The 25,806-nt window shown below is 49.8% G+C and overlaps 1 protein-coding gene across 2 annotated transcripts in view; it reads left to right on the forward strand.

Annotated features, from left to right (window-relative positions):
- LOC146198051 (adenylate cyclase type 1-like) overlaps positions 1-25,806 on the forward strand; it is a 221,539-nt gene that overhangs the window by 56,081 nt on the left and 139,652 nt on the right. For both annotated transcript variants that reach the window (XM_084593369.1, XM_084593371.1), the window contains exon 2: positions 24,661-25,321. In XM_084593369.1, coding sequence (XP_084449495.1) covers positions 24,746-25,321 — 576 coding nt within the window. In that variant the 5' untranslated portion in view covers positions 24,661-24,745. The remainder of the gene's footprint in view (positions 1-24,660; positions 25,322-25,806) is intronic.

Here is a 25,806-nt window from a genome sequence, read left to right on the forward strand (position 1 = left end):
TATTGAGGGGTCGTCTGCTTTTTTTTTTTTCCACTTCGTACTTTGATAAACTTGGAGGAGCAACATGTCATCCTCATCAACAACATTGGGTCCAATCCAGAACAAAAGCCTCTCCCCCTGTTTCTCCATTGCCCCTCTCACACAAGCCGCGTAATAAAGCTGCGGGTGAGGATGACGTGCTGCAAGTTAGCCCGCAGCGCCGGCGCAGTCGGCCATCTCTATACCCTCCTGGCCGAGGGCAGATGTGGAAAAGCACTGTAAAGGGGAGAACGAGGTTGCGTAGCCTTGATTCTAGCAGAGCGGCGTTTCCAAATGTCCCGCCAAGCCTCTTTGAGGTGTGCGAAACAGAAAGGGTGACCTGAAGCCTCTTTGTGCAAGGGAATTTCCGGAGCATCGAAACCGCGAAATTGTTTAAGTTGCACAGATGCCCAGAATAATGGATCTTGCTTGGTCTTTGAATTGGCTGAATACATTCAAACAAAGAAACGATAATGAGTGCGCAAAAATAATACACAGACTGTGAATAGAAGATCCTGGAGAAGCCAACCCTTGCCACTATTTACCCCGTATATGCGAACAACTCGTGCGAGCACAAGGGGTCCAGTGGCTGCAGAAGCGGCATATGCAAATGGTTAGAACTCTTCCTTCCTTAGCAAGACATTTAATTGGCCGTCACTGTAAACTAGCTGGCTGTTTGCACGCGTTAATGCCGAAGCGAGCAGCTAGTATAGCGAAGGATGACACCGAGGCAAGCGCGCAAATAATGTAGCTAAACAAAAAGGAAAACCCTGTATGGCCATCCGCGGTCTTTAATTAAAGCCTAGCCACTACTGTTGAAGGCGTCAACAACCGCTGCGTAGAGGGAGAGCGTAGCAGGCAGATGCCTCTCTGCGTATCATCCTCCGCCACTTCTGCTGCTTACGTCGCCGTCCGTCACTTTTTTCGAGGCCGCGCGCGGCGTTCTTGCTTTTCTTGCTCGCCGTCTCCTGACTTCCGTTCGGCGGCTGCCGCATCGTGGTGTTTAGGGAGACGGTTCTTCCTTCACTTTAGCCTCGGCCTCAGCTGTTTTAGCGCCATCTCCTCCTTCTTTCCGCCCCTTCTATTACTTTTATTTCGTGGTTGCTCTTCAACGCGGCAATGTTATTTTGTTCTCTACGCCCTCCCATTCCACCCGTCGTTCAACGGCTCCGGAAGAGCGTCATCGAATGCTCGAACAGAAAGAAAAGGCAGCAGGGGAAAAACAAAACTGAATGAAGAAACGAGCGCTTTAGCTCTGGCACCCTCGTTTCGAAGAAAGAGGTGAGACACAGAGCGGCTGGGGGTGCTGTTCTCAGGACCATGTCGCCGGAAACTAGCGAGCCGCGACTGGCTGTCTTCTGCTGCTGTGCGGCTCGTTTAATCGTGGAAAAGCATGGGGCGCTGCTTTCTCCTTTCATTTTACTTTCATTGGGCGCAACATGTAGGCTCCCTGCTTTCATTAATGACGCTTGCAGGAATAGAACACCCAGGGCGATGATGTCGAAAGGCGCTAGGAAGACGCAAACGAGAGAGAGAGAATGGAAGAGAGAGGTTTCGTCTTACTGTCGACCACGTGGCCGTGCATGCGTGTATATATATATATATATATATATATATATATATATATATATATATATATATATATATATATATATATATATATATAATTGTGTGTGTGTGTGTGTGTGTGTGTGTGTGTGTGTGTGTGTGTGTGTGTGTGTGTGTGTGTGTGTGTGTGTGTGTGTGTGTGTGTGTGTGTGTGTGTGTGTGTGTGTGCGCGCGTGTGTGTGTGTGTGTGTGTGTGTGTGTGTGTGTGCGCGCGCGCGCGCTTTGCCACATCGTCGCTGCCGCCGCTTTCTGTGGCATGCACTGCTCCGGTAGCGTTTGCTTGGGAACGATCGACGTGCCGCTGTCCGTGGGCCGGAAAACTGGATCCCGCAGCCACACTCGGTCTCTGCTTGGTTTTTTTTTTTTTCTTTCTCTTTTTCGGGAGTCGACCCCCCGCAAGTCTCCTTTTCCGCTTTCTTCGAGTGCGGTGGGATTAAAAGCGGCGAAGGCACACAGGGCCAGACCGTTGATCAGTCGGCCCGCTACGTGCTTTCTCCGAAAAGGGAATGTGTGTGGGGACGCGTACGCACGCGGGCGTTTACTCGTAACGTTCCTGGTCGTCGCTTAGTGTGACTCAGCCGTTCGCTGTGGGTTGACCTCGCTGCAGTGTAGTTATGCCTCGTGGGTTTCGTTCGTGCGCGCGGTTCCCCGGCTGCTTGTGCGCGTTACTCGCCGCCTAACCCAGTGGTGCACGCCTTTGGGCCCGAGAGGACGCTTTCGAGAAGACGCTGCTGCACTCTGCCGCCTCCGCCGCCTGCTGCGATACCCGCTGATCGATGTACTGCATCGATTGCTACGAAGGCGCAGTATGGGCTTTGACCCACGGATGGGCGGCTATCGAAAAGACGGCTCCGTGGAAGCACCAGTTTGAAGAATAATGTATCCGTCTGGCAAGCGCCCTTGGCGTGTCGGCAAGTAACTGCAGTTGTGGCGAGCCAGTACCGATGCCCGCGTGACGTACGCCACCACGCTGGAGCGACTTGACCTACCGCCCAGCGGCATTCTTCCCTTCTCATGTCGAAACGTTTCGTGTGTGCCCGGCCCATGTTACTACTGCGCAGTGCTCGCTCTGCGATGTGCTGACGTGCAAAACGCTGTTTTGTGCTGCTTCCGTCTGTGTGGTAAGTACCTACTGCTTGCGGAATATGTACCCCTGTGGACAAAAATAAACGGAGCACGCGATTTGCTTCTAAAATTTTTCACGCTTTGCATAATTGAAACTGGCGGTCATGCTATGTTCGAACCGGTAGTAGGCGCCCTTGCCCTTTTATTTGGACAAATATTATTTTCTTATCTCCAGTGCCGAAAGCGTGATTTTAATTTGAACGGAAAAGCGTGCTCCGTTTACTTATGTCCGCACCTGTACATGGGCCAAGCAGTGTTGGGGATCTTTTGCCTTTACTAAGAAGAGAACGACTACACCACGGAAAATCAGCAGCGCTGTAGAGAAACAATAGTTCATCGGAGTTTTTAATAACAGTGCTTCAATAAATAGTCTCGCCTCGCGTACGTTCTCCTTTTGTTTTCTCTGTAAGTGTGCCTCGCGTCGATTTAAAAGAAATGGACAAATAAAAAACGAACGTCTGCCAGCAGATTGCAATACAATTAAAGAGGTAGAGGGATGAAAAATAATAGATTTTTCATCTCTCTCCCTGAGCATGATTGCCACGCGTTTTTCCAGGTTCATTCTGCAATGCGCTGAGCTCGGCGAGAACGCAAAAAGCGAACTGCAAACATACCGGGAGCATATTATTGCGCGTGGCAAGTTTTGATGTGCATCGCCGGCTGGGATAGAGATCTAGTTTAACACTTCCTGCAGGGCGTTTTCATTTAGCTGTTCTTGGGAGAAAAGCGCGGTTATTACATGCCGCGCTGCTAGGGTGGAATGAAGAGAAATTACGGAGTGTCATTTACATATCTCGGTATGCTGAGAAAATGGCGGCATTTTTTCATTTTGCCGCCGTGACCTTCTAAAACATATATATGTTCTCATAACCTATCTGTACGACGTCTGTGATTGGCGCAGTGTGGCTACAGGATTTGTGTGGCTAACGGTGATTTTACGCGATAGTGTATACAGCTTGTTAAACCGAAGAGCCTCCGCCGACATGGACATCAATTAGGAAAATCCTGATTGGTCGAACAGGTTCATGACGTCACAATTCTACATGGCCTCGCACGGGAATTTCAAACACCTCACATTCAGATGAAGCTAACGAATTGCGAGAGGGTCCAAATGAAGCCAAAATTAGCGATGAGGCTCCTCTATAGAGTCTAGTTTAATTTCACGGGCAGAATGCAAGCGCTTGGTTGGATCACAAAACGGAGCGCATCGCACCAGCGCAGACCCTTAATTTCCTCCATATTTTCCATTAGAACGCTTTCGCTCCCGCGGGAGCATGCTCCCTGGTGGAGGTAAGCCAATCAGCGCGCAGAACTGGCTCTCGTGGCTTCGCCCTCCCCAATGGTCGCCGTCGCCTTCGGTCGCCTTTGGTCGCCTTTGCGATGTGGCGAGCACATTTCTGCAGCTGTTGTGAAAACAAGCATATCTAATGGTATGAATCTTTGCGTTTCTGATCAAGCATAATAAAATATTGGATCGAAGCTAAAACATGGCGACAGAGGTGCCGTTTGAAAAAAACTGCCGACGCCGAGCGCAGTGCGACAGCATTTCAAGCGAAGCGAATGCGATGACAGGATCGTTCGATGTAATGCCGTTGTATACTTTTATGAATAATATACAGGTCTGTGATTCTACTCGCAAAGTTTTAGTGCCTAGCGCGCATATTAAAAAAAAAAAAAAGAAAAAAAAGACGCGATAGAAATCGGAATCGGGAAGCTCCTCCCGTCGAAAGCGACCGCCATTTTGAAATGCTGGTGTGACGTCACCGAGGATACGCGGCAGAGCGTCGTCTACAAAGGACACGTCTCTTTCTTTCTTTTTTGTTTGGACGATTGACATAGTGGTCGTCCCTCATGCAGAAGTGCTTGATGAAGATGTTACCGCACGAAAACGATATAGAGTAAAGCATGTTTTCTTCAGCATAAGGCACGGTCACAGTCAGTGGGCTGCACGGTTATAGATTCTTTAGCTTATTGGCGCACTGATCTGTCGCATATTACAAAGGTGACGACGGCAGCAGGGCCAACGGTCGCCTATCGTCGTGGTGTGAAGTTCTGCGGCCCCGCGACGCCGATGAAACATGATAAGCGGGCGGTCGTCCGATCTGTTTTGGTCGGATCGGAGGTCGAGCGAGAACTTGACGCCCGATGAGTGAACGGCCTGAACAGCTGCGCTTTCCTGTAGCTTAACCGTGTCAATAAGAAAAACAAGAAGCTACGCTTTATATGTTCTCCCTTGTCATCAGCAGTGACCTTGGCCAGAAATATTAGTTGGCGCCGAACTGCCGGCTCGTTCAGCAACGAGTAGGTCTAGCGCGAGTATGCTGGGCTCGGGTCTAGGGTTTCGGCGACTACGGAGCGCGCATTCACAAGCTTTGGCTGTTGCATGTGGCCATCGACTGTAGTTCTGGCAAGGTATATATATTGGTTCTGGCAGTAGCGACCCCAAATCGACGATTGCTTACATCACAAAGCGAGTGCACATTGAGTGGGAAGCGTCGATATGTGACCCTGTCTAGCGAGCGCAGCTGGCAGCTGTCAGTGCCGCTTGTCGCAGGCAGGGGACGTGGCATCCACGGCGCTTCTTGCAGCGCAGTTGTAGTTCGTGAAGAAATAAAGATACAACCGGTGCGAAAAGAAGTGGATAGTTTGGTATTGCTGGTTCAGCTTGCATTTTATGCCGTGCGAACGAGCAGCATACATCCAGTCATTGCAAAAGCTATGTACAATCAATTGGCTAGGGGCGCAGTCGTAATCCACGAATCGGCGCATTCCTGTGGAGATTTAGGGTTCACGCGCTAAATAAATACTAAATGGTGTATGCTTACGTTGAAGCACTCGCGAGTCATTTGCTGGATAAGCACCTGAAAAAAGCAAGGTGAAGCTAGGGAGTCGGTTGCAGTCGCGCGCGCGGCTGCGGGGGAAGCGAGACGGAGACGGCGCCGGCGACTGGGAGGCGCTTAGGCAGTGAAGCGCATTCGAATCGCGTTGGGTTTTGCAATGACGGGACTGAAGCGGCGGCGGCGGCGGCGGCACATGCTTTTCCCAAAGCTCACAATTCCATAACCGTAACGCAGTGGAACTGTAGAGGCTTTAAGGCTCGGCAGAAACGCGCGAACCTGCGTCTCTACCTCGAAACATTCGAGGCTCTGCCCGCCGTGGTCGCCCTCCAAGAGCCAGGAGCGGCAGCCAAGTTGACTAATTACGCGACGTTCCAGCATGACCCTTTGTCGTGTCTCCTCGGGCACAAATCATACACAGCCACCGAAATTGACCTCGATCTCAACATACCCTATTCATACATGATGGTGAGGATCCTCCCTCTTAGGCGATCGGATCATGCCCTGCACGTGCTTAACGTATACTGCTCCCCGAAAATAAAGCGAGTGACCTTCGCGGGCCTCTTTAGCCGTGCGCTTAAAGAGGCGGGTCGTGATCCCCTGCTGATTGTGGGTGACTTCAACGCCCCTAGCCAGCTATGGGGCTATCGTAAGGAGGAAGTGCGTGGACGCATGCTGGCAGAACTGGCGTCCACATTGGGCCTCACCCTCCACACCGACCCAGCATTTCCCACCCGCGTAGGCAACTCGGTGACCCGAGACACATGCCCGGACCTCACCTTCACTCGCAACATAAGACACGCAGACTGGATCAACACCGAGGAGACCCTCGGTAGCGACCACTGTATTCTCAACACAACCGTTTACACACGTCCCCTGAAGCGCCCCACAACGAAAGCCCGCATCACCGATTGGACTACCTTTCGCCAAAATTTCCCAACAGAAACTAACACGAACATCACAGAGCAGGGCTACACGACCTGGTCCCAGTCAGTCATGGCGCACCTTCACTCCCATAAGAAACAAATACAGCTCACAGAGGTAGTTACGGACGTGGACAACCACCTCCTGCATCTCTGGGAAGCACGCCGTGGCCTCACGCGCCGCTGGAAGCGTCAGAAACACAACAAGAAGCTGAAAGCTCGCATTGCGGATCTCACCAGGCAGGCAGCAGAGTACGCGGCCCAACTCGCTGACTCTAACTGGGTGGACCGTTGCAACACGGCGGCGAGGCAAATGTCGAGCCGCAACACGTGGCGGCTCTTCCGAGCCCTCATCAATCCAACACAGACACGCACGGAAACGCAAAAACACCTACACAAAGCCATGCACTCATTCCAAGGAAACACAATGCAGCTGGCAGTGGCGCTACGCGATCGCTACCTGTGCACAATTCAGGACCCCCGTGGATCGGCCTATTCCTATGCAGGCAGGGAAAACTCGGAGTTGGATAACCCATTCCGGCTCCACGATCTGCGGGCCAGTCTGGCCAAAATGAAGAAGGGCACTGCGCCAGGCAGGGACAAGGTCACCGTTAAACTTCTGGCGAACCTCACTGACACGGCGCACCAGTGCCTTCTTGACTATATCAATGCAATCTGGACAGGGGAAACGCCCCTTCCCATTGAATGGAAGACGGCTCTCGTCACCTTTATTCCCAAAGCTGGGAAACCAGTCGACACGGACAACCTCCGACCCATCTCTCTCACCTCGTGTGTGGGCAAATTGATGGAGACGATGGTGCGGGATCGGCTGTCTGAGTACCTTGAACAACACAACACTTTCGCGGACACCATGTTCGGATTTCGCCCACACAGATCCGCACAGGATGTCCTGCTTCAACTCGACCGCGAAATACTGAACCCCATCACATGCACAAGAAACGACAAAATCGTCCTCGCCCTGGATCTCAAAGGGGCATTCGACAATGTAACACACGAGGTCATACTCACGCACTTGAGTCAAACTCACTGCGGCACGAACACTTTCAACTACATCAAACAATTTCTCACAGACAGACTGTCTTATATCCGAATACAGGATCAAGAACACGGACCTTTTTTGCTCGGCACGAGGGGCACTCCGCAAGGCGCAGTGCTGTCCCCTCTGCTATTCAACGTTGCAATGATGCGCTTGCCTGCTCTGTTGGGTGCGGTCGAAGGTGTGCAGCACGCGCTGTACGCCGACGACATCACCCTCTGGACCACGCAAGGGCGTCTGGGGGACATGGAGACAAGCCTGCAAACGGCTGCTAGCATAGTGGACCGCTATGCCCGCAGCTGTGGTCTCCAATGCTCACCGCAGAAATCTGAATTCGTGCATCTGCGCCCCTCGCGCTCATGCTCGACTCAAATCAATCTCACCTTGCAAAGCGGTCCCATTCAAGAATCTAAGGAAATCAGAGTTCTTGGGCTCTTTATACACAACCAGAGACGATGCGACACAATACTCGCCAAGCTCCGGCAGGTGGCGGACCAGGTGGGCCGCATGGTCCGCCGGGTTTCCAACAAGCGCGGTGGGTTACGATGCAAGGACGCCTTGCGGCTGGCGAACGCATTCGTGACCAGTCGGATCTTGTATTCGACTCCCTACCTCCACCTGCGGAAACAGGAGGAGGATACTCTCGAAGTTATCCTCCGTAAAATCATGAAACGAGCACTGGACCTCCCGGTCTCCACCTCTACCAGCCGTCTCATGGCGCTGGGTGTGGTGAATACTTTCAAGGAGCTTCGGGAGGCCCATCTCACCAATCAGTACACGCGTCTAACAAAGACAGAGTCGGGTCGCCGTCTTCTTGCCCGACTTCACATCCAACACACCCAACTCACAGAGGAGAGATGTCGCATTCCCGAAAAATGGAGACGCGCCCTCCATGTGCGGCCTCTCCCCGCCAACATGTCCAAGGAGGACCATAATGGTCGGCGCCTGGCGCGGGCGGAAGCCTTGGACCGCCATTATGGAAGCAAACGTACCAGGAGTTTTCTACGTGGATGTCTCCGGCCCAAACCCTAGGGGTTGGTACACAGCCGCGGTCATCCACAAGGGCAAAACAGTAGATGGCCTTACGTTCAAGGCCCAGTCACCAACACACGCAGAAGAGGTTGCCATCGCCCTCGCAGCCTCTGACTCCTCCTCCAAATACATCATAACCGACTCGCGAGGGGCTTGTCGGAACGTCCAGCAAGGGTGGACTGCTCCTCTAGCTTACCGCATATACAAAAATTGCAGTCGAGATTCGGATCCCGCGTACCGATCTCTCGTTTGGGCTCCAGGTCACCAAGGTCTCCAAGGGAATGAGGCAGCCGACGCCGCCGCCCGCGCGCTTTCTCTCCGGGCATTTCCCACGGGACCCGACGCGGACCGGGATTTTGATTTCAGCCCAGTGTACAAATTTAAAGAAATATGTGAATATTACAGATCTACGCACCAAACTCTTCCCACCCCGTGCAAAGGGCTGGGGAAGGCTAACGAGCGGGTGCTCCTGCGCCTGCTCACCAATACAATGTTGGGCCCGGCTATTCTAAAACATTTTGATCCGCAATTCGACGGGCTGTGCTCGCACTGTGGGGAGGTGTCTGACATCTACCACATGGTGTGGGCCTGCCAAAAAATCCCATCTTTGCCCCCTATCCCCAACCCCACCCGAGAGAACTGGGAGGCGACCCTGTCCGGCTGCTGCACCCTAGAGGCCCAAAAGGTCTTAACGCAGCGCGCCCGGGCTGCGGCAAACGCCAATGGAGTGCCTGTCTAGGCATCCCACCTAGTGTACATACCTATATGTATTATAATAATAAATGTTTTCACCACCACCACCACATGCTTTCGTGCGCCGGCCAGACTGAACATAGTTTTGCAAAAATGCTTTACCAGCCGAAAATAATTAAGTGTGACTAACACGCGAACAGCAAGTTTCGTTCCCGCTTCGTTCAAAAGTTTTGTCTGCTCCTCTAATCTCGCAAGGTGTGCTCTCACGTCAAGGCGGCGGACTTCATTTGCAGGGAGGGCTGCCGACGAGGAGGCGAGAAGCGGTGGCGTATAAATCAGCCGCGCTTCGTTGGCTTCAATTTCGAGGGCCGCAGTGGGCCTGAGCTTTCCCAGTGGGCGAAACTCGCTCCAGTCTCGCGTTTGTGCGTATCTATATAAGTGCGCGAGCATATATTATAAAATTCACCGGCACGAGATCAAGTTACACAGCGGCGGTCATCGCCGGCTCTGCCGCCGAAGGGCGCGCGAGAGACCGCAGATGATCGGTCAGGTCGCGGCGAATTGAGACCGGGCTTTACATGGACGTCCGGCCGCCTTTTTTTTTTCACGTCGCCATCGAACTCGAGAGCGCTTGTTTTTACTGTGTGTGTGTGTGTGTGTGTGTGTGTGTGTGTGTGTGTGTGTGTGTGTGTGTGTGTGTGTGTGTGTGTGTGTGTGTGTGTGTGTGTGTGTGTGTGTGTGTGTGTGTGTGTGTGTGTGTGTGTGTGTGTGTGTGTGTGTGTGTGTGTGTGTGTGTGTGTGTGTGTGTGTGTGTGTGTGTGTGTGTGTGTGTGTGTGTGTGTGTGTGTGTGTGTGTGTGTGTGTGTGTGTGTGTGTGTGTGTGTGTGTGTGTGTGTGTGTGTGTGTGTGTGTGTGTGTGTGTGTGTGTGTGAGAAAGAGAGAGAGAGAGAGAGATAAATGGATGGGGCGAGTGGGTGATTGCTTGGTGCAAACAAAAACAATGCATAAAATAGGCCGCGCAATTTGTTCTCATTTACTGGCATGAAACGGTAGCCGTGAAATCAGTCTGTTAGATTTACTTTTGGCCAACTTATCTATTTTATCATCGAGTCTTTCCTAGATGGATAAATCGCTCGTTAATGGGTCCTGTGCGAGGGCAATTACGTCACCGCATCCCCAGGCTTGCACAGGTTCTCGGTAGCACGCGGCACGCGTGCGGCTCGCAGCAAATTATGCAGAAAAGCTCGCCATCCAGTTTAAGCGGCCCGCTGCGGGAATAGAAAAGTAAATTGAAAAGGAAAAGTGTCCTGGTAAAGTTAGGTTCGCCTCGCGAAACTGTATTTTACTCAGTGTCTCGGACAGTTACATTCGTTTAGGTGTTTAAATGTCGTTGCCTCACTGGTAACTATCAGCTACACCCATGTATAGGTATTTGGGTTTTCGCAAATTTAGCTCAGCACAACATGGGAAGGTTGCAGACTTTCGTTACTGGTTGTTGAAATTGTGAGCGCTTCGTGCCCCGGAGTCCTACAGCACGTCAATGGGGATGACGCTTGCTTGGGGCATCTGGCTGTCTCTTTTTTGAACAAACTGACGCGTACTTTCTACCGATAGAAACTTCACTAACCTGCCTTACAATAGCTTGGTAGCTGGTGGCTCACTACCTAGCTTATAGTCATACGCGTACAACTGCATGCACGTACGAGTTCTTTCTTGCCATTTAGGAAGCAAAATAAATAAAAAAAGACAAAAGTGGGGAGGGAGTCATTATACCTACCTTGATATTTTTGAGCGAAAGCTGAAAAAAGGCACATGTCCTTCTTATGCTTCCTGTAATCATTTGGGCCGACTGACTTTTTTTTTTTTTAGGCTTATACGCGACCGGCGCTCGTTCTTCGCGCGCTTTATAATTCACGTTGCTTGCATAAACACAATGAGTAGCAGGATAAAGTGTAACCATTCCGATGTGAAAGAGGCTTTGCCTGGTCCGAAATCGATGGAAATCTCCGTAATGCGTATTTTTATTGCTCTTCATGTTTTCTGCGGATCATGACAGTATCGCGGGGAACCTCTTTCTTTCTTTTTTTTTTTTTTCTGTTGTAACGTCGTTTCGTGGCGCTTCAGATCGCCTAATTGACCGCTTGGGGCGTATTTATCAATCCTATGCACGAACTTTTATTCGGCACGTAGTTCACTAGAACACAATGTCCCAGCTAAGCTTGGTTCTCGTTTGTTTCTTTTCACATGGAAAAACATTTGAGGGGGGCTACGTTCGAGTTCGTAGCAAAAGTTCGGGGGGTTGACTCCCGCTGCGCGGAGGCGACATTCCTAATCACCCGCAGAATTACCTTCTAAATAAAAATAACGTGATTATGAGGTGCTTGGAGAAAAGGTGCAGTGCACAGATTTAGTACCAGTATCAGATGAAAGATCGGAGGAAGCTTATCCTGGCCGTGTTCGGAAATTGGGATGAACACGAAATGGCCGCAGTTATTGCTTGAGCTGCTGTTTTTCGCTGCAATGGTGGAAACCATTCTTAGCTTCCAGCTCCCTACACTAAGAGTGCGTCTTGGAGTTGAGAGTTCTGCAGTTCGAATCCGAATTTTGCCGGCAGTGCCTGATTTTCTCTGTTTCATTATTTGACGGTCACTCACAGTCGACATTTGTGCCAGGTTGTTCGATAACTGCCTGGCTGATTTATTTAACATGCGAGGCTGTACGAGATCGCCCGAGAGCATTGGCAACCACCTGCAGCTGCCCGCAACCCGATGAGCATCCATTGCTTAACGCCTGCTTTGCGCATACCGTTTTCCAACTATAGTGAGTGCGACATCTGTCAGCCATCTTCGTGCGTACGGCCTTTTTCAAATATTTTGAGTCCAAGGGATTTGCTTTGAAGTTGTGCAGCATAGGGCGCTTGCGACATTCGTGGTAGTCATAAATTAAGGTTCGAATTGGCGGGAATGAATGATCCTTTCACCTTTAAAGAAATTTGGGGGAAAAAAGAATAGAGCGACACGGCATGGACCAGAAGGGTGTAAGTATATCGTTCTATATAACAAGCAAGCGTGATGTGTTTCTGCTAAATGCGCTTCTTTCTGTGCTGATTTGGAGCGAATGCTATTCCTCGCGCAAGCACTGTTGTACCGCAACTTGTGACCATACCAAAGCGGCGCAGCATGCGCTGGTATATGTGAGCGCTGTGGCTGACTTATAGGATAAGGGAACACAATGTACCGCACTGTCCGAAGGTTTTTCCAGTCCCTCTATTTTGGAAATTTGGTCCGTTTACCTTTGCTCGCTGGTAAACGTGCGCTGCTTTTTCCTCTATCGAGTATGCTTCATTACGGCAGCGAGTCAAAATAGTCACACGGGAGAGGAGCAGTCTGACTAGGCTTCGGCGATTAAACTCTCTTTGCTCCTTAAAGCGATCTGAACCTCAGAAAATACTTGACGCATATGTTACCACGTGCCTCTGGTGCGCGTTTGTTGATGGATCCAGGAACCCATCATATATCTTCTCTACGGAGCGAATTTCGCACTTCCAACCGCGCTCCGTAACGTTCTGAGCGCACATTTATGTTTTTATGTCGACTAGCTGTACTATAGGTTTGGTCAAGTCATCATGCGGATGCATTTGTTTGGCTTGGGTCGTGCGATTAACACGTCGTTTATGTTAAACCGTGCACATGCCTCTTCTTCCCTTTCGTTATTGCTGCAATTTTCTCCGTTTTAAATTGTTTCTTGTTGCAGTTCCTTAAAAAAAAAAAAAAATCTACACTTAAAAATAAGCTATATTTAACCGCCATGTCGAAAGGCGCGTCACGCGATATCGGCACCGTTCGACCCATGTGTCTCAAACTTGTCAATAACTCAAATGTGTAACTGCGCTGCCGAGTAAAACCCTGTGCGACGGAGAAGTGTTAGGAAACAGCTGTTATTGTGACGTGATGCTATTCTTTATTTTAAGACACTGCATTTCTACTTCTATACTGTTTTAACATTGCTTTGTCATGTTCAGCACGAATGACTGAGCTCATTTCTTGGCTTTACGCTTCCAGATTGATATTAAAGTCCCCATTTTCTTCTTTCGGTGTGCGACTTTTCGCTCGCGAGTCTTCACTGCGAAACCTGCAAAGAATGGTTAACGTAGAAAGACGGGCTAGTTGGTCTTGATAAGTGGACAAGGGACTGACTTGATAAGACAAGACAAGGGACTCAGCGTTTGTCACTTGTCTTTCTCCTTTAGTCCTGTCTTTAATTTTACGCTGGCAAAATATGCACTCTACTGCAAAGAATGACCGCACTACACCATGATCGTGACCGCAATGTTTGAGCAGCCACAATCCTTGCTGTCTTCTTAGAACTAGACCGAAGCAGTTGCTTCTGGCAGATGCAGCATAGAGAAACATACGTTTGTAAAGAGCGGACACTTCCATAGGGCCCTGCGGCCGAGCAGCGCCAGCGCCCCGAGCGGATGGTCAGACCGCTAATTTCGACCTCCGAGATTTTCGGCACGTGATTTGCTCTGTTTTGGTTTCGGTTTTGATAGAAATGCTTTCAATTCTGACTTCCCTTCAGCTGTGAAAATTTTCAACTAGATAGCCTAGAGTTGCGCTCCAGTGCTTTAACGATGCCATGCATACGGACGTATTAAAGTCGTGGATCGCAACCTCTTCATTGGAAATACCTGCAAGGTTCTCGCAGAACATAAGCGTGGCTGACTATACTTCATGCAGGTTAGAATAATGCGATCAGAGCTGTTCTTACTTACTGTAATTTTTTGCCGTTATTGAGCCGCTTTTCTCAGTGGCACACAAGGAGGCAGTGGTTCCAAACAAAAAAGTTTATTTTCTTGTTTACATATTGAATTTCACAGAAAAAGTACTGTATCACACATTTTATAAAATACATCATATTACAAAGAGCAACAAGATTGATGGTATGGTCAAGCACGCAGAACAGTGTCACGACGAAAAAATTTCGCATACTGGCTGTATGTTTTTACTCTAAAACATCACCCGTGAGAAGAACAGAAAAGGAGTTGTGAACTGGTAGACACATATAAGGAGAAAAAAAATGTAGGCACAGTCCGCGCGCAATTTCTATAAATTAGCCTTGATCCGCAAGCTGTTCAGAAATTAAAACACACCACTATGCATACATAATAGTAACCCAATGCTATGCATATACTCATGATCGCCGACAAAATTGCCCTCTGCCTGTATGGCAAAGGTATTACAGGGAGTCCACTGTTAGCGACTAATAGCAGTAGATGTCGCCAAAATGCAAGCCACGAACAGGCAGCAGTGCTGTTTAGACACCAACGAGAATGCTTTAGTCATGACAAGGAATTCGGCATGTAAAAATGCTGCTTGCGAAGCGGCAAAATCCCATGCATTGTGCAAATACAGCGAAGTAAACACCATTCACAAAACGATCCCAAATGCGCAACACACAGTTGCTGCACTGCCGAATAAAAGCTTGCGTTAAGATACATATGAGCCACCGGAAAATTCTCTGTCCTAAAGCTGTCTTAAAAAATTACACAATCGAAGGACTGCACATGTTCTTCAGAAAAACACGAGCCGAAAACATACAGCAACTGCACACTAAAAGTGCGTCAAGGCTCCTATTCTATGTTACACGTGCAAAACACGTTCACGTTGCGCAACAAACGACTTGCTAAAAGTGTTATTAGCTCAAAAAACAACAAAATTATTTCTGCAGACAAAAGTAAACAATTTACCGGTGAAACGAGGTGACGTATTGAAAATCACAGTGAGGTGGGCGTACCGGGCAGCACATGACCGGCACAGCATCAACGTTTATATGGAAAGTGCAAGGAAAGCATACGCTTTGATGCAAGCCGGTGTACGTAATCTACCTTTGAGGTGGAGTGGAAGCGAACATCGCTATGCCGCTTAGCGGGTGGTCAGACACTTACTTGCTCAGCCGTGAAAAGGCTCGAGTGTCCGCTCTTTACGAAAGTATATATGTTTCTCTATGGATGCAGTCCGCATATGTGCAGCGTATACATTTCCAGTCGCATTTGAGCGAGCTCGGCTTCTTTCTCTTCTTGTAACGCTGCTAACTTGTAAGAGTAGTTAGCGTTTCTATGCGGTTGTTCTGCGCGCAAGGCCAGCATTCACCGGGTCAGGTCTCGTCCCCCTCCCAGGGGTTGCCGGCATTTCGTGCGTCCAGCAGTCGCCCTGTCACTCCGGCGGCGTTTGTTGTGCTTTTCGCCCCAACGGCCAGTGTCCTTCGCGCGCGCTGCCTTTATTCGTAACTCGCCGCGCTCGGCCTCGTCGTCGAAGACAAAAGGTCAGACGCGCGTCGCTGACAGCGGTTGGCGTCGCCTTTTGCTGGCGCACCCCTCTGCACCGCGTCAGAACTAGACCGGCGACTCGCAAGCGCAGCACTCCAACTCTGTTCTAGTTAATTCTTCCTTTGGTAAGTTCGTTTCACAGCGCCAGCTGTTGTCCGCGAGCAGCATCACGCGTTTGCAACTCATTGTTCCACTAAGTTCAGAGAGGCTGAAAATTTACAGTCGAGAAACAGGCGACAAAACATTTCTCTGGAGCCGCGTTATTACGGGCCGCGTTGTAAAGTGTGCGGCTTGAAACATCATACGTGATGAGAGAGAGGGAGAGAGAGAGAGTTATTTCCCGCACCTTTTGCCGGCACGTCATTTCCTGTCGAGGCAACTGTATTTGAGCGACAAATCCATTTTTTTTTTTACATCATGCATATGTATTCGTAGCGGTGAAAGCGAAAGCACAAATGCCATTCATTGAACTAGAGCGATTACGAGATTCAAAAGAAACAATCGAGGTCGGAAATGAGTGCGAAGTGCCTTGAATGAATGAGTTAATTCATTGGGAGTTTGTCCGGCGTCATCTCTCCGTTGGCCTCGAAAAGCGAAGCTGAATCGCGGTAGTGTCAGTTTCACACAGTTCCCGTGGCCTAGACTTTATTATAAAGCCTGAAGCCGCTAATAAAGCGTAATACATTTTCGGCAACAAATACAAGTTACCGGTGGCAGCCTTATCTAACAACGACATCCGTTAAGACTGAATGAAGTCTGAGCTGTATAAACTATCGCCAGGCGGATACTGTTGATTTGTAATCATTATTTATATTGATTAGCGTGCTTCTGTACACGTATCTGTCGCCGTATATACAGACTTCTCCGCATTACGTGCTCTTCTAGTACACGCGTTTCCACGTGTGCTCTCACCTGGCTGTGGTCACGCGAATTGCTAATTATTATGGGCGAACATACCCTAATCGGATTCCAGCCGAGTGGCCTCGTGCACGAGTAATCGCGTTTCGCTAATACCCCGTATGCATATCTAAACCCGAGCCTCTTCGCGTCGCCTTCCTCTCATCGGAGCGAGAGGAAGAAAAACAATAACAGGGTGTATTTTTTTTTTTTTTACCTGCCGTTCACCGTGTTTTTATTGTCGTCGCTTTTTTTTTTTTTTTTTTTTTTTTTTGCTTTCTTTCGTTTCTTCCTTGAGTGCTGGGCGGACTTTCAACCGAGGAGACCTTTCGGTGATGCGCCGGAGCCAAGCTGATCCTGCGAACTGGATTAGATTCTCGAGTCTTTTGTTCACCCATTGCCACCGCGAGGGAGGGAGGGTTCAGCTTTACTCGCACTAAAGGACGCCTCAGCCTGAACATTTTACTTTCAACCTCCTCGATCGCCTGTTGGGTTTTGCTATACCTCGTTTTGTTTCCTTACCTTTTTGCGGTTATGTATACTTTCTTGGCGCCAGTTTGCTTTGGGAAACAGAAGCGCCCGTCTGCGCTTTCGCGCGGGAGGATATTAAACTTCCTGTATACATACACTTTGCCGCGCACGACCGGTCGGCGCTGCCCCCTTTCCCCTCTTCTCTTTCACCTCCGCGTGCTTTATTTATTCTTTTTTATTTTTTGGCTTCCTCCTTGTTCCCATCTTTTTCACTGTCTCGTCATATCGTTAATCCCCCCCCCCCCCCCCCCCCCCCCTTCCCCGTCCTTTGTTTTTTCGCACGGCCCACCCCGAATCGCTCGCCTCTGCCTTTCACAAAAATCACCTTTAAAGCATGCGATACAGTGCCGCCGGCGCTTTGGTTTCTTGTTGGCCTGGATGGAGCGCCCCGCATGGATGCCTTTTCGCACCTCCTTTCAACATCGAAATCGGCGTGGGCTGCGGCTGCGGTATACGTGGTGCCGAGAAACGGTGGCTTTCTGCTGGCGCGTTCGCATAATCGATCACTTGCCACGGGTGCGCGTGAAGTGAAAACTGCTCTCGTCTCCGTGATGTACGCATTCTGCGGAGCGGTACTTCGGCTAAGTGCCCGCCTGAGCCTCTGCTTCTTGATTTCTCCTTCGGTTATTTAACGCGGGTAGTGTATTTTCCTGGCGCCTACTTTTCTTGTAGTAGAGTACAGTAAATATAATAGTAAAAAAGTAAAATAAAATAAATAGTAAAGCAAATAATAGTTTTTCTGAAAGTAAAGAATAGTAAGCCTCGCATTCGCCTAAGCGCATTAAATGGTGTATCGATTGACGCTCTTGTGTTCGCTTAAGTGATGGCGGCGCGCCTTTCAAGTCCTATCATATCGCTAAAGTGCTCTTCGCAAACGCTTTGCGCTGACATTCAGTAATTTTCCTGTGCAGAAAAAATGTATAATAAAATAAAAATAAGCTTTCGGGGCCGAGAGCGCGTAAGTGTAGAAATGATGCACCGGAAGGGAAAGCTGCGTCCTAAACACGCCATCAAAGCGGGGAAATGCATTTTTTGTTGGATGCAAGGAAAAAAGGGGAAATGTTGCAGGAATGACACTCCGGGCACCGCCCGGCGGCCCGAAAGGCGTGTGTGTGTGTGTGTGTGTGTGTGTGTGTGTGTGTGTGTGTGTGTGTGTGTGTGTGTGTGTGTGTGTGGGTGGGTGGGTGGGTGGGTGGGTGGGTGTGGGTGTGGGTGTGGGTGTGGGTGTGGGTGTGTGTGTGTGTGTGCGACACACACACACACAAGCGCGCGTGCGCGCGCTTGCACGCACGCACGCACATCTCTGTGGAGACTGCGTCATTACTGAAGACCGTGCCGGTAGGAGAATCCCGAAGGAGTTTGGGACAGGAGCAAAAAGAAATTCCAATGCGGTACAGAATTATATAGCGGGGACCCACTGAACCGTCGAGAATTCAGCCTAGGGCGCGTTGTGTCTGTGTGCTCTTTTCCCCGCGCAGCCCACAGGGCTGTTCGGGCTCTGTGCAAGCGAAGTGAGCGGGGGCGCGCATCCCTGATTTTTCCTTTCCGGTTTTCTTTTCTTTGCGGCAGGCGCCCGGATTCTGGAACGTGTTCAGTACTATCCGTGTGACGCTACGCTTCTCTATTCTAAATGCAACAGGTCTTGATGTTAAGCTTTTTCACGACATTTCAGCGAATACGCTGCCGGTTCAGATTCAGAGCGGCCGAGTTGAATTGCTTTCATCTAAGTTTACCGTCATGCTGCACACTTTTCGATCGCGCGGATTACCGCGACTCCTGTAGGGGACATCGTTGCCGGCGTTCTTTTGTCCACTCGATTGAATTTGAAAGAAGTGGACTTAAGGAAAAGAGGCGGGAGCTTTCTGTCCGCCGAAAATTGAAAACGGTGCTTCTTTATTGCGGTGCGTATAAATTCGTAACGGGCACTGAATTTATCATATTGTCGCGTGCCGGTAAAACACAGAAAGGTAGAAAATGGGAGGGCACAAACATATCTCGGTAATCTGTCTCGAGATATTGTTCCATTTCTTTCTTCAGCAGAATGAATACGATCATTAATTCTTTATTTCACCAAGGTCCAATTTTCACCTTTTTCTTTTCAATTTCCGGCCTACTTTGTTACTGTTTCTTTTTTTTTTTTTTTTGCGTGAAAAGAACCACTCTGTCATCACATCACGCGTTTTGTAGCCGGAGCACTTGCGTGACAATGGATGTCGGCGTATGTTTTTGAGGTGTGCATGTAACCGTCACACAGTGGCCCTTTGTTCCTAGAGACGGACAGCAGGGTGTGCATCCCACCTAATGCTATTGGGGATTTTCTTTCCTTGGCCCAACGTCGGAGAATCCAGTCGATCGCCGCTGTAGCCTTCGCTTTGAGGAAATTAGCACTCAGGAACGGATATAACAATGCAGCGGTAAAATAATAATAATAATAATAATAATAATAATAATAATAATAATAATAATAATAATAATAATAATAATAATAATAATAATAATAATAATAATAATAATAATAATAATCAGCCTGACTATAATACCCACTGCAGGGCGAAGGCCTCTCCCATATTTCTCCACTTAACCCGGTTCTGTGCTAGCTGCATCCACTTAACCCCGCGAACATCTTAACCTCATCCGCCCATCCAACTTTCTGCCGCCTCCTGCTACGCTTTCCTTCTCGTGGAATCCAGTTTGTTACCCTAAGCGACCATCGGTTATCCTCTCTTCGCACTACATGTCCTGCCCATGTCCATTTCTTCTTCCTAATTTCCACTAGAATGTCGGTAACTTTTTCGATGTGGGCAAAACGGAGGGCGCCCGTGGTCGATATTTCGAAATTATTGGGAGGAATTTTCTTGGTTTTCCACTACGGCTTACCGCATTAGCCGATGTCGCTTTTGGACCCGTAACTATGTATACCATATGAAAACCGACTTGTTGTGCTTCAGCTAGCATCTGTTTGGTCCTTTTTTTTTTTTTTTTTTTTTGGGGGGGGGGGGGGGGGGGGGGGCATGCGAGGGAATATATATGTGCAAAATTTAAGCCGATGCATCGTGTAGTGACACGCAGGAGCAACAGTTTCACAGGAGCTAGATTTTACAAGCATAAAAGAAACAATCCTAATGCAGCGGCGTTTATAAATAAAAAGCTACAATGCTTACCTGAGTTCAGTTAGCTCTGCAGCTTGGTTGAATTCATATGCCGCAATACCATGCAGCTGAAAACAGACTAATTTGTGAAGTTCACTATTGCTGGCAGGAGTAATGAAAAGGGCATTGCAGTTTGAATTTTATGTGATCCGTACACACTCGAGTAATGATTGTAATTGTTCAAAAATAATTGTCGGCTGTAGGATACCAAGACGGCAATATTAGTGTAACTGCATGCTGAACACCAACAAAATTAACTTGAATGTCAAATTGAATTTCACAACTATAACGCGTCGATTCTGATTCAGTGAGCGGGCAAATAAGCTTGCTGCCTCACGATCATGTGGTGAAAAAAATTTTTGGAAATATTTTTCAGCTTCCGAATGCTAGCAAATCGCGGCTATAGACCGTACAGGCGCGGCCGTTGGTAAATCGCAGTCTGCAAGCAAACGACCCGCGGGGCGGCGGCGCCAGGCGCCACAAAATGGCCGCGCGATACTGCAGTCGCCTTCACCCCTTCGTTACGGGAGAGCAGGGGTGAGCCAGGGAAGTTCTCTTTTCACGGATATTATTTAATTTACCAAGGTGAACGGAACACTGATCAAAGAAACTCCATGCAGCAATATTTTTTCTCAGTAAAGATTGATTTTCTGGTCCTTTCCGGCTACATTGACGATTTACCCGACAGCAAAAGGCGCGTTTATCGTCGAGAAACGTCGATTTTTATCAAAGTCCTCGCGCCGGTCGGTCCAGACTCGTGATGTCCTCAACGAAAAGGACGGGTCGCCGTCATTTCGAAGCGAGTGGCTCACGCTCCGAGATTCGCGCCCCAAAACTGGTGACGTCGAACGCGTTTTGCTTGCGGAATCTGTCGGTGATGGCGACACATGCGTTTTGTGTGCCGGTCTTTTCCAGCTGAGAACAGCTCCGTTTTTTCTTGTTTTGTGTGTGTGTGCGTGTTCGTGCGCGTTTGTGCGTGCGTGCGTGTGTGTGTGTGTGTGTGTGTGTGTGTGTGTGTGTGTGTGTGTGTGTGTGTGTGTGTGTGTGTGTGTGTGTGTGTGTGTGTGTGTGTGTGTGTGTGTGTGTGTGTGTGTGTGTGTGTGTGTGTGTGTGTGTGTGTGTGTGTGTGTGTGTGTGTGTGTGTGTGTGTGTGTGTGTGTGTGTGTGTGTGTGTGTGTGTGTGTGTGTGTGTGTGTGTGTGTGTGTGTGTGTGTGTGTGTGTGTGTGTGTGTGTGTGTGTGTGTGTGTGTGTGTGTGTGTGTGTGTGTGTGTGTGTGTGTGAAAGGGGCCTCTTTGTGATTAGAACACGCTACACCCTATCGGTGTACTAGACAACTTCTGCATGTCCTCGGGGTGTCCCGTTAACGTGGGCTTCACGCGAAACCAAGACAATGCATTTGCACCCGCTTGCAGATGTTGTCACAGTTAAGAACCTGACGCCGTCGTGGTTTGACGATGCGTCGCACAAAGTACCCGCAGTCTCAAGTTAACTGCCGCCTGTATATTGTTAACGAGCTCTGTTGGCAGCCAATTAAGAGACACGCCCTTATTCAGTCCTGTATCCGCTTTCTCCCGACGCTGTAAGGATGCGTGCACAACGGAGATGCGTTGTCTTCCGTCGTTTATGCGCGGTTGTGGAATCTCTCCCATGGCATCTTCCTCATTTGTTATCCATTGCACGACCGCGTTCCAGTCTGGTCGAGACTTTCGTAACGTGCACGAAGAGAAGAGGCGGGCTGAATGGGAAGTGCCGCAGCTGAACTGCACTCACGGTGTCCGGCGCACTGTTCTCTACGCCAGAAACATGTACCTAGGGAGTCAGCTCTAAAAGTGGTGCGCGAAGACAGGCGACCACATGCAGCGAGGTAATCTGGATATGTGGTTGCTCAATGCGGCTGCACGGAAGACGGAACGCACTGGCCACATTTTAATCGCGTGCTCTGCAAGCAGGGGCTCGGGGTTTTGTCACGCCTCGCCTGCTTCTTACTGCCTACGCGTTTAGCGACAAAGAAGAAATACTTGAAGGCCGAATAAGAAACTCGGCAGCACATTCCGATTTGACCCAAAACGAGAAAGTAGCTACAGCGTTATGTCTCCAGTAGGCTGGCGCGCCAGTGGTGTAACTTTCTTGAACGAGCAGTGATTTACCTAACAGTAAGAATATGCCCTGCTCTCTTCTTCTGTGCCAATTCCGGCTTAAGCGAGAGAGAAAAAAATATATACTGACCTCGCGGTGACTTGGGGCTACGAATAAGTTGTCCTCTGGCATGAGTTTCTTTTTTCTTTTTTTCGTGGAGAAGAGGGTGTGCTTCATTTCATGTTTCGGGTTTTCCGCTGTCCTCACTTCGAAACCGCATGTGTGAAGTTGACCCTGCTTCTCTGTTATAGCGGTTCTTAGCCCGAGCTGCCCGCCTTGTTGCTTTGGTACTGTGCAGGCCGCGAACGTACAAGGACAGCTTACTGGTTTTTCAAGGCTTTTAATATATAGTGTGTTACATGATGCCCGCACCGCTGCAAAGAGCCGATAGCGAAGTATCGAACAGTCGTCTACTGGCTCGCGTGCGAGAACATATGCACACACGGGGACCAGCGCGGACGGTGAGCGGCGGGAGCTTTTCGTCGACTGCGGTTTGGAAGCGGCGCTTTTATGTTTTCTTTTCCGCATCGGATCGAAGAAGCGCTTCCTTTTCTCATTATTGTTTCTCCACCAGCGCTTCCGCGCACTCGCCGTGGGTTCTCGCCGTCGTAAACACCGAGTGCCTTGCGTGCGGTGCCGCTGGAGAGTGGGAGAAGAGCCCCTTGCGACAACCTTGTGGGGAAGCTATTGGGCGCCGCCTTTCTGTTTTTCCTGTTTTGTTTGCGAGACAAATCGCTGCGGCACTCCGTCGGTTCGATAAACGGTTGCTCTGCATTACTTTTTTTCTCCCCCTCCTTTTATTTTTTTATTTTTATTTTTATTTTTTTATTGCGATAGCAATACTGCGCCAGGCTTCGGGCCGTCGCGTGGTCCTGGCGGAGGCCACACTTGACCTTGTTCTTGGTACTTCCCGCACACAGTTTTTTTTTTTTTTCGCTCCTGCAGCTTGACTGCACGTAAAGACGCGCGCACTTTCCTCCTCTCCCCGAGCAATTCGTCCTCTTTGTTCAACCCGCATTGTCTTCCCGGAAAATCTGGGATAAAAGGATCGCGACACAGTAGCGTAAGCTTGTGTGTCGCATGTGTACCTCTCTGTCCCAATACCGGCGGTTTCTCCGTGATTTGGGGGAAATATGTCGTCATGGAACGTCTTTGGGCACGGAGACGGACGTTAAGGGGACATATACGGAAGGACGGTGGATGAATGACGAGAACGCTTGTGTACGAGAAACAACGGTAAAAAGGCCAGTACGTGGCGAGGCGGGTACTTTTCGAAACGCTCCCTGCGGGGCATAAGAAAATTTCGAAAGAAAGAGCTAGCAAGGCTGTGGGAAGCGTCCAGCATAGGCGGCGCTCTGAGCAATGAACTTTGCGCTTGAAGCTGACTGAAGATGTACCCTGTTTGTTGCACATCCCCCGTATGCCTCCGGCGAAACGTAGCCGCATGACACAGAGGAGCCGCTCGTCCGACCGTGCCGAGATCAGTTCGCTTGAGGAGTACGAAAAGCTATTTTGTGTGTGTGTGTGTGTGTGTGTGTGTGTGTGTGTGTGTGTGTGTGTGTGTGTGTGTGTGTGTGTGTGTGTGTGTGTGTGTGTGTGTGTGTGTGTGTGTGTGTGTGTGTGTGTGTGTGTGTGTGTGTGTGTGTGTGTGCATTCGGGGGGGGGGGCGCTATTGCAGCAAAAAGATGGTTTTTGGAACACAGATTATTAATGTCATTTGAGCATACAGGTGTTAATATTTTTTCCCCTTTCATGCTATGGCAGGTCATTCGTCTTCCCAACTCTACTGTCTTGTCCCTTCTGATTTGTGCTCTTAGAAGCTGGCGCGGCAGTTGTGAGAAATGGCGAAAAGGAACGGCGCTGTCGCAAAAGAGTTTATTGCTCTTCTGTGCAGTGGAAAGGTCAGTGCAGAAGCTGGTGGAGCTTCTTGACCCTTTTTAATATACAACCGCCCGTCAGAACCGGCACGCCCTCACGTCTTACTACGTCCTCTACGTAGTTTAAATCTTTTCGCAACATTTTTTCGGCCGATGTTTTCGGGGCACTCTTGTTTTGAGAAAGAGTGGAAATAATTACGCGACAGAGAACAACCATCGCAAGTTGGAGAAGGATTTTCTCAGGTGACCTTGGCGGCACTGGCTTTCCGAGCCACGTCACGCTCCTCTCACACGCTGCTCACTGCCAATGTCAGAACTAGAAACGTTCTTTTTGGTGGGCAACAGGTCGAACCCGTAGGGGGCTTTGACACCCGCAGCTAGTGACTGCGACGACATGATTGACGGCAGCGTCATCGTAACGCGTCCATCGCCTTCCTTGTTTGCGCAGGACGCCCACAGTGATGGAGACGAGCTGAGCGACAGTCGAGCTCCGCTGCAAACCCCGCCTAGCGCTGCCGAGCGCTGCCGCTGCGATGGACCACTCGGTGAAGGCCATGCACCGGAAGGCGGCCTTCTCGCGACTGCTCCGCGGCCGGCGGTTCGAGAACGCCGACCTGGAGCAGCTGTACCAGCGTTACACCTTCAAGCTTCAGCAGTCGTCCATCGCCAGCGTGCTAGGCCTCCTGGTGACGCTGAACATGACGCTGGCCTCGGTCGACCTAGCCTACCGCAGGGGCTTCCCTTCACTGCTGGGCCTGCTTCACCTGGTGCACGGCCTGCTCTTCCTGGCCGCTTTCAGCTTCATGGCCCTTCGACGGCTGGAGGACGCCACCCTGCTGGCGCTGTGCCACGGGGCGCTGGCGCTGGCCTCGACCTTCTCGCTGCTCTCCATGCCTTGGTCGGTAGGCGCGGGCGGCTTCTGGCAGCTACGCGACGGCGCCCCGGCCGACGGCCTCTGGGAGCTACTGTTTGTGCTCTTCCTGGCCTACACCATGCTGCCGGTGCGCACGCGGGTCGCACTGCTGCTGGGGGCTGCCCTGTGCGCCGTGCACACGCTCTGCGCCGTTTTCTGCGCCCTCGAGCTGCCCGGCCAGGACAGGGCGGTGCAGGTGAGCCCCACACCTCATTCGCGGTGAACTTCATTTCGTCGCATACGCTCTCCAAAACGCTGCTCCACAAGATACAATGACCTGAAATCTGGTGCTGGCCGTGCCGAAGATTTTTTTTTTCCCCTGCACGGTAATCGTTGAAGTATAAAAAAAGGAGGGGGGGGGGGGGGTGTCATTTGCACAACGAGAGCGCTACTAACCTGGAGGGTTGAGCTTGATTTCGGGGGGTAGCAGGATGGGGGGAGATGATGAGCTCTTACGTAGATACTTGCAATGCCTGCTTGAAGTTGGAAAATGACGAGTGTTCAGTTTTGAAATAAATTGCCATCTGCATTCGGTGAGCCGTTGTAATGGCTGCGAGAATCTTTCATAAATATATATATATATATAAATATATATATATATATATATATATATATATATATATATATATATATATATATATATATATATATATTTGTATTTGAGAAAGCTGCATGAAACTC

This window comes from Amblyomma maculatum, chromosome 2 (assembly GCF_055883805.1).
Source record: "Amblyomma maculatum isolate TAMU_Amacu chromosome 2, ASM5588380v1, whole genome shotgun sequence".
Taxonomy (NCBI): Eukaryota; Metazoa; Arthropoda; class Arachnida; order Ixodida; family Ixodidae; genus Amblyomma; species Amblyomma maculatum.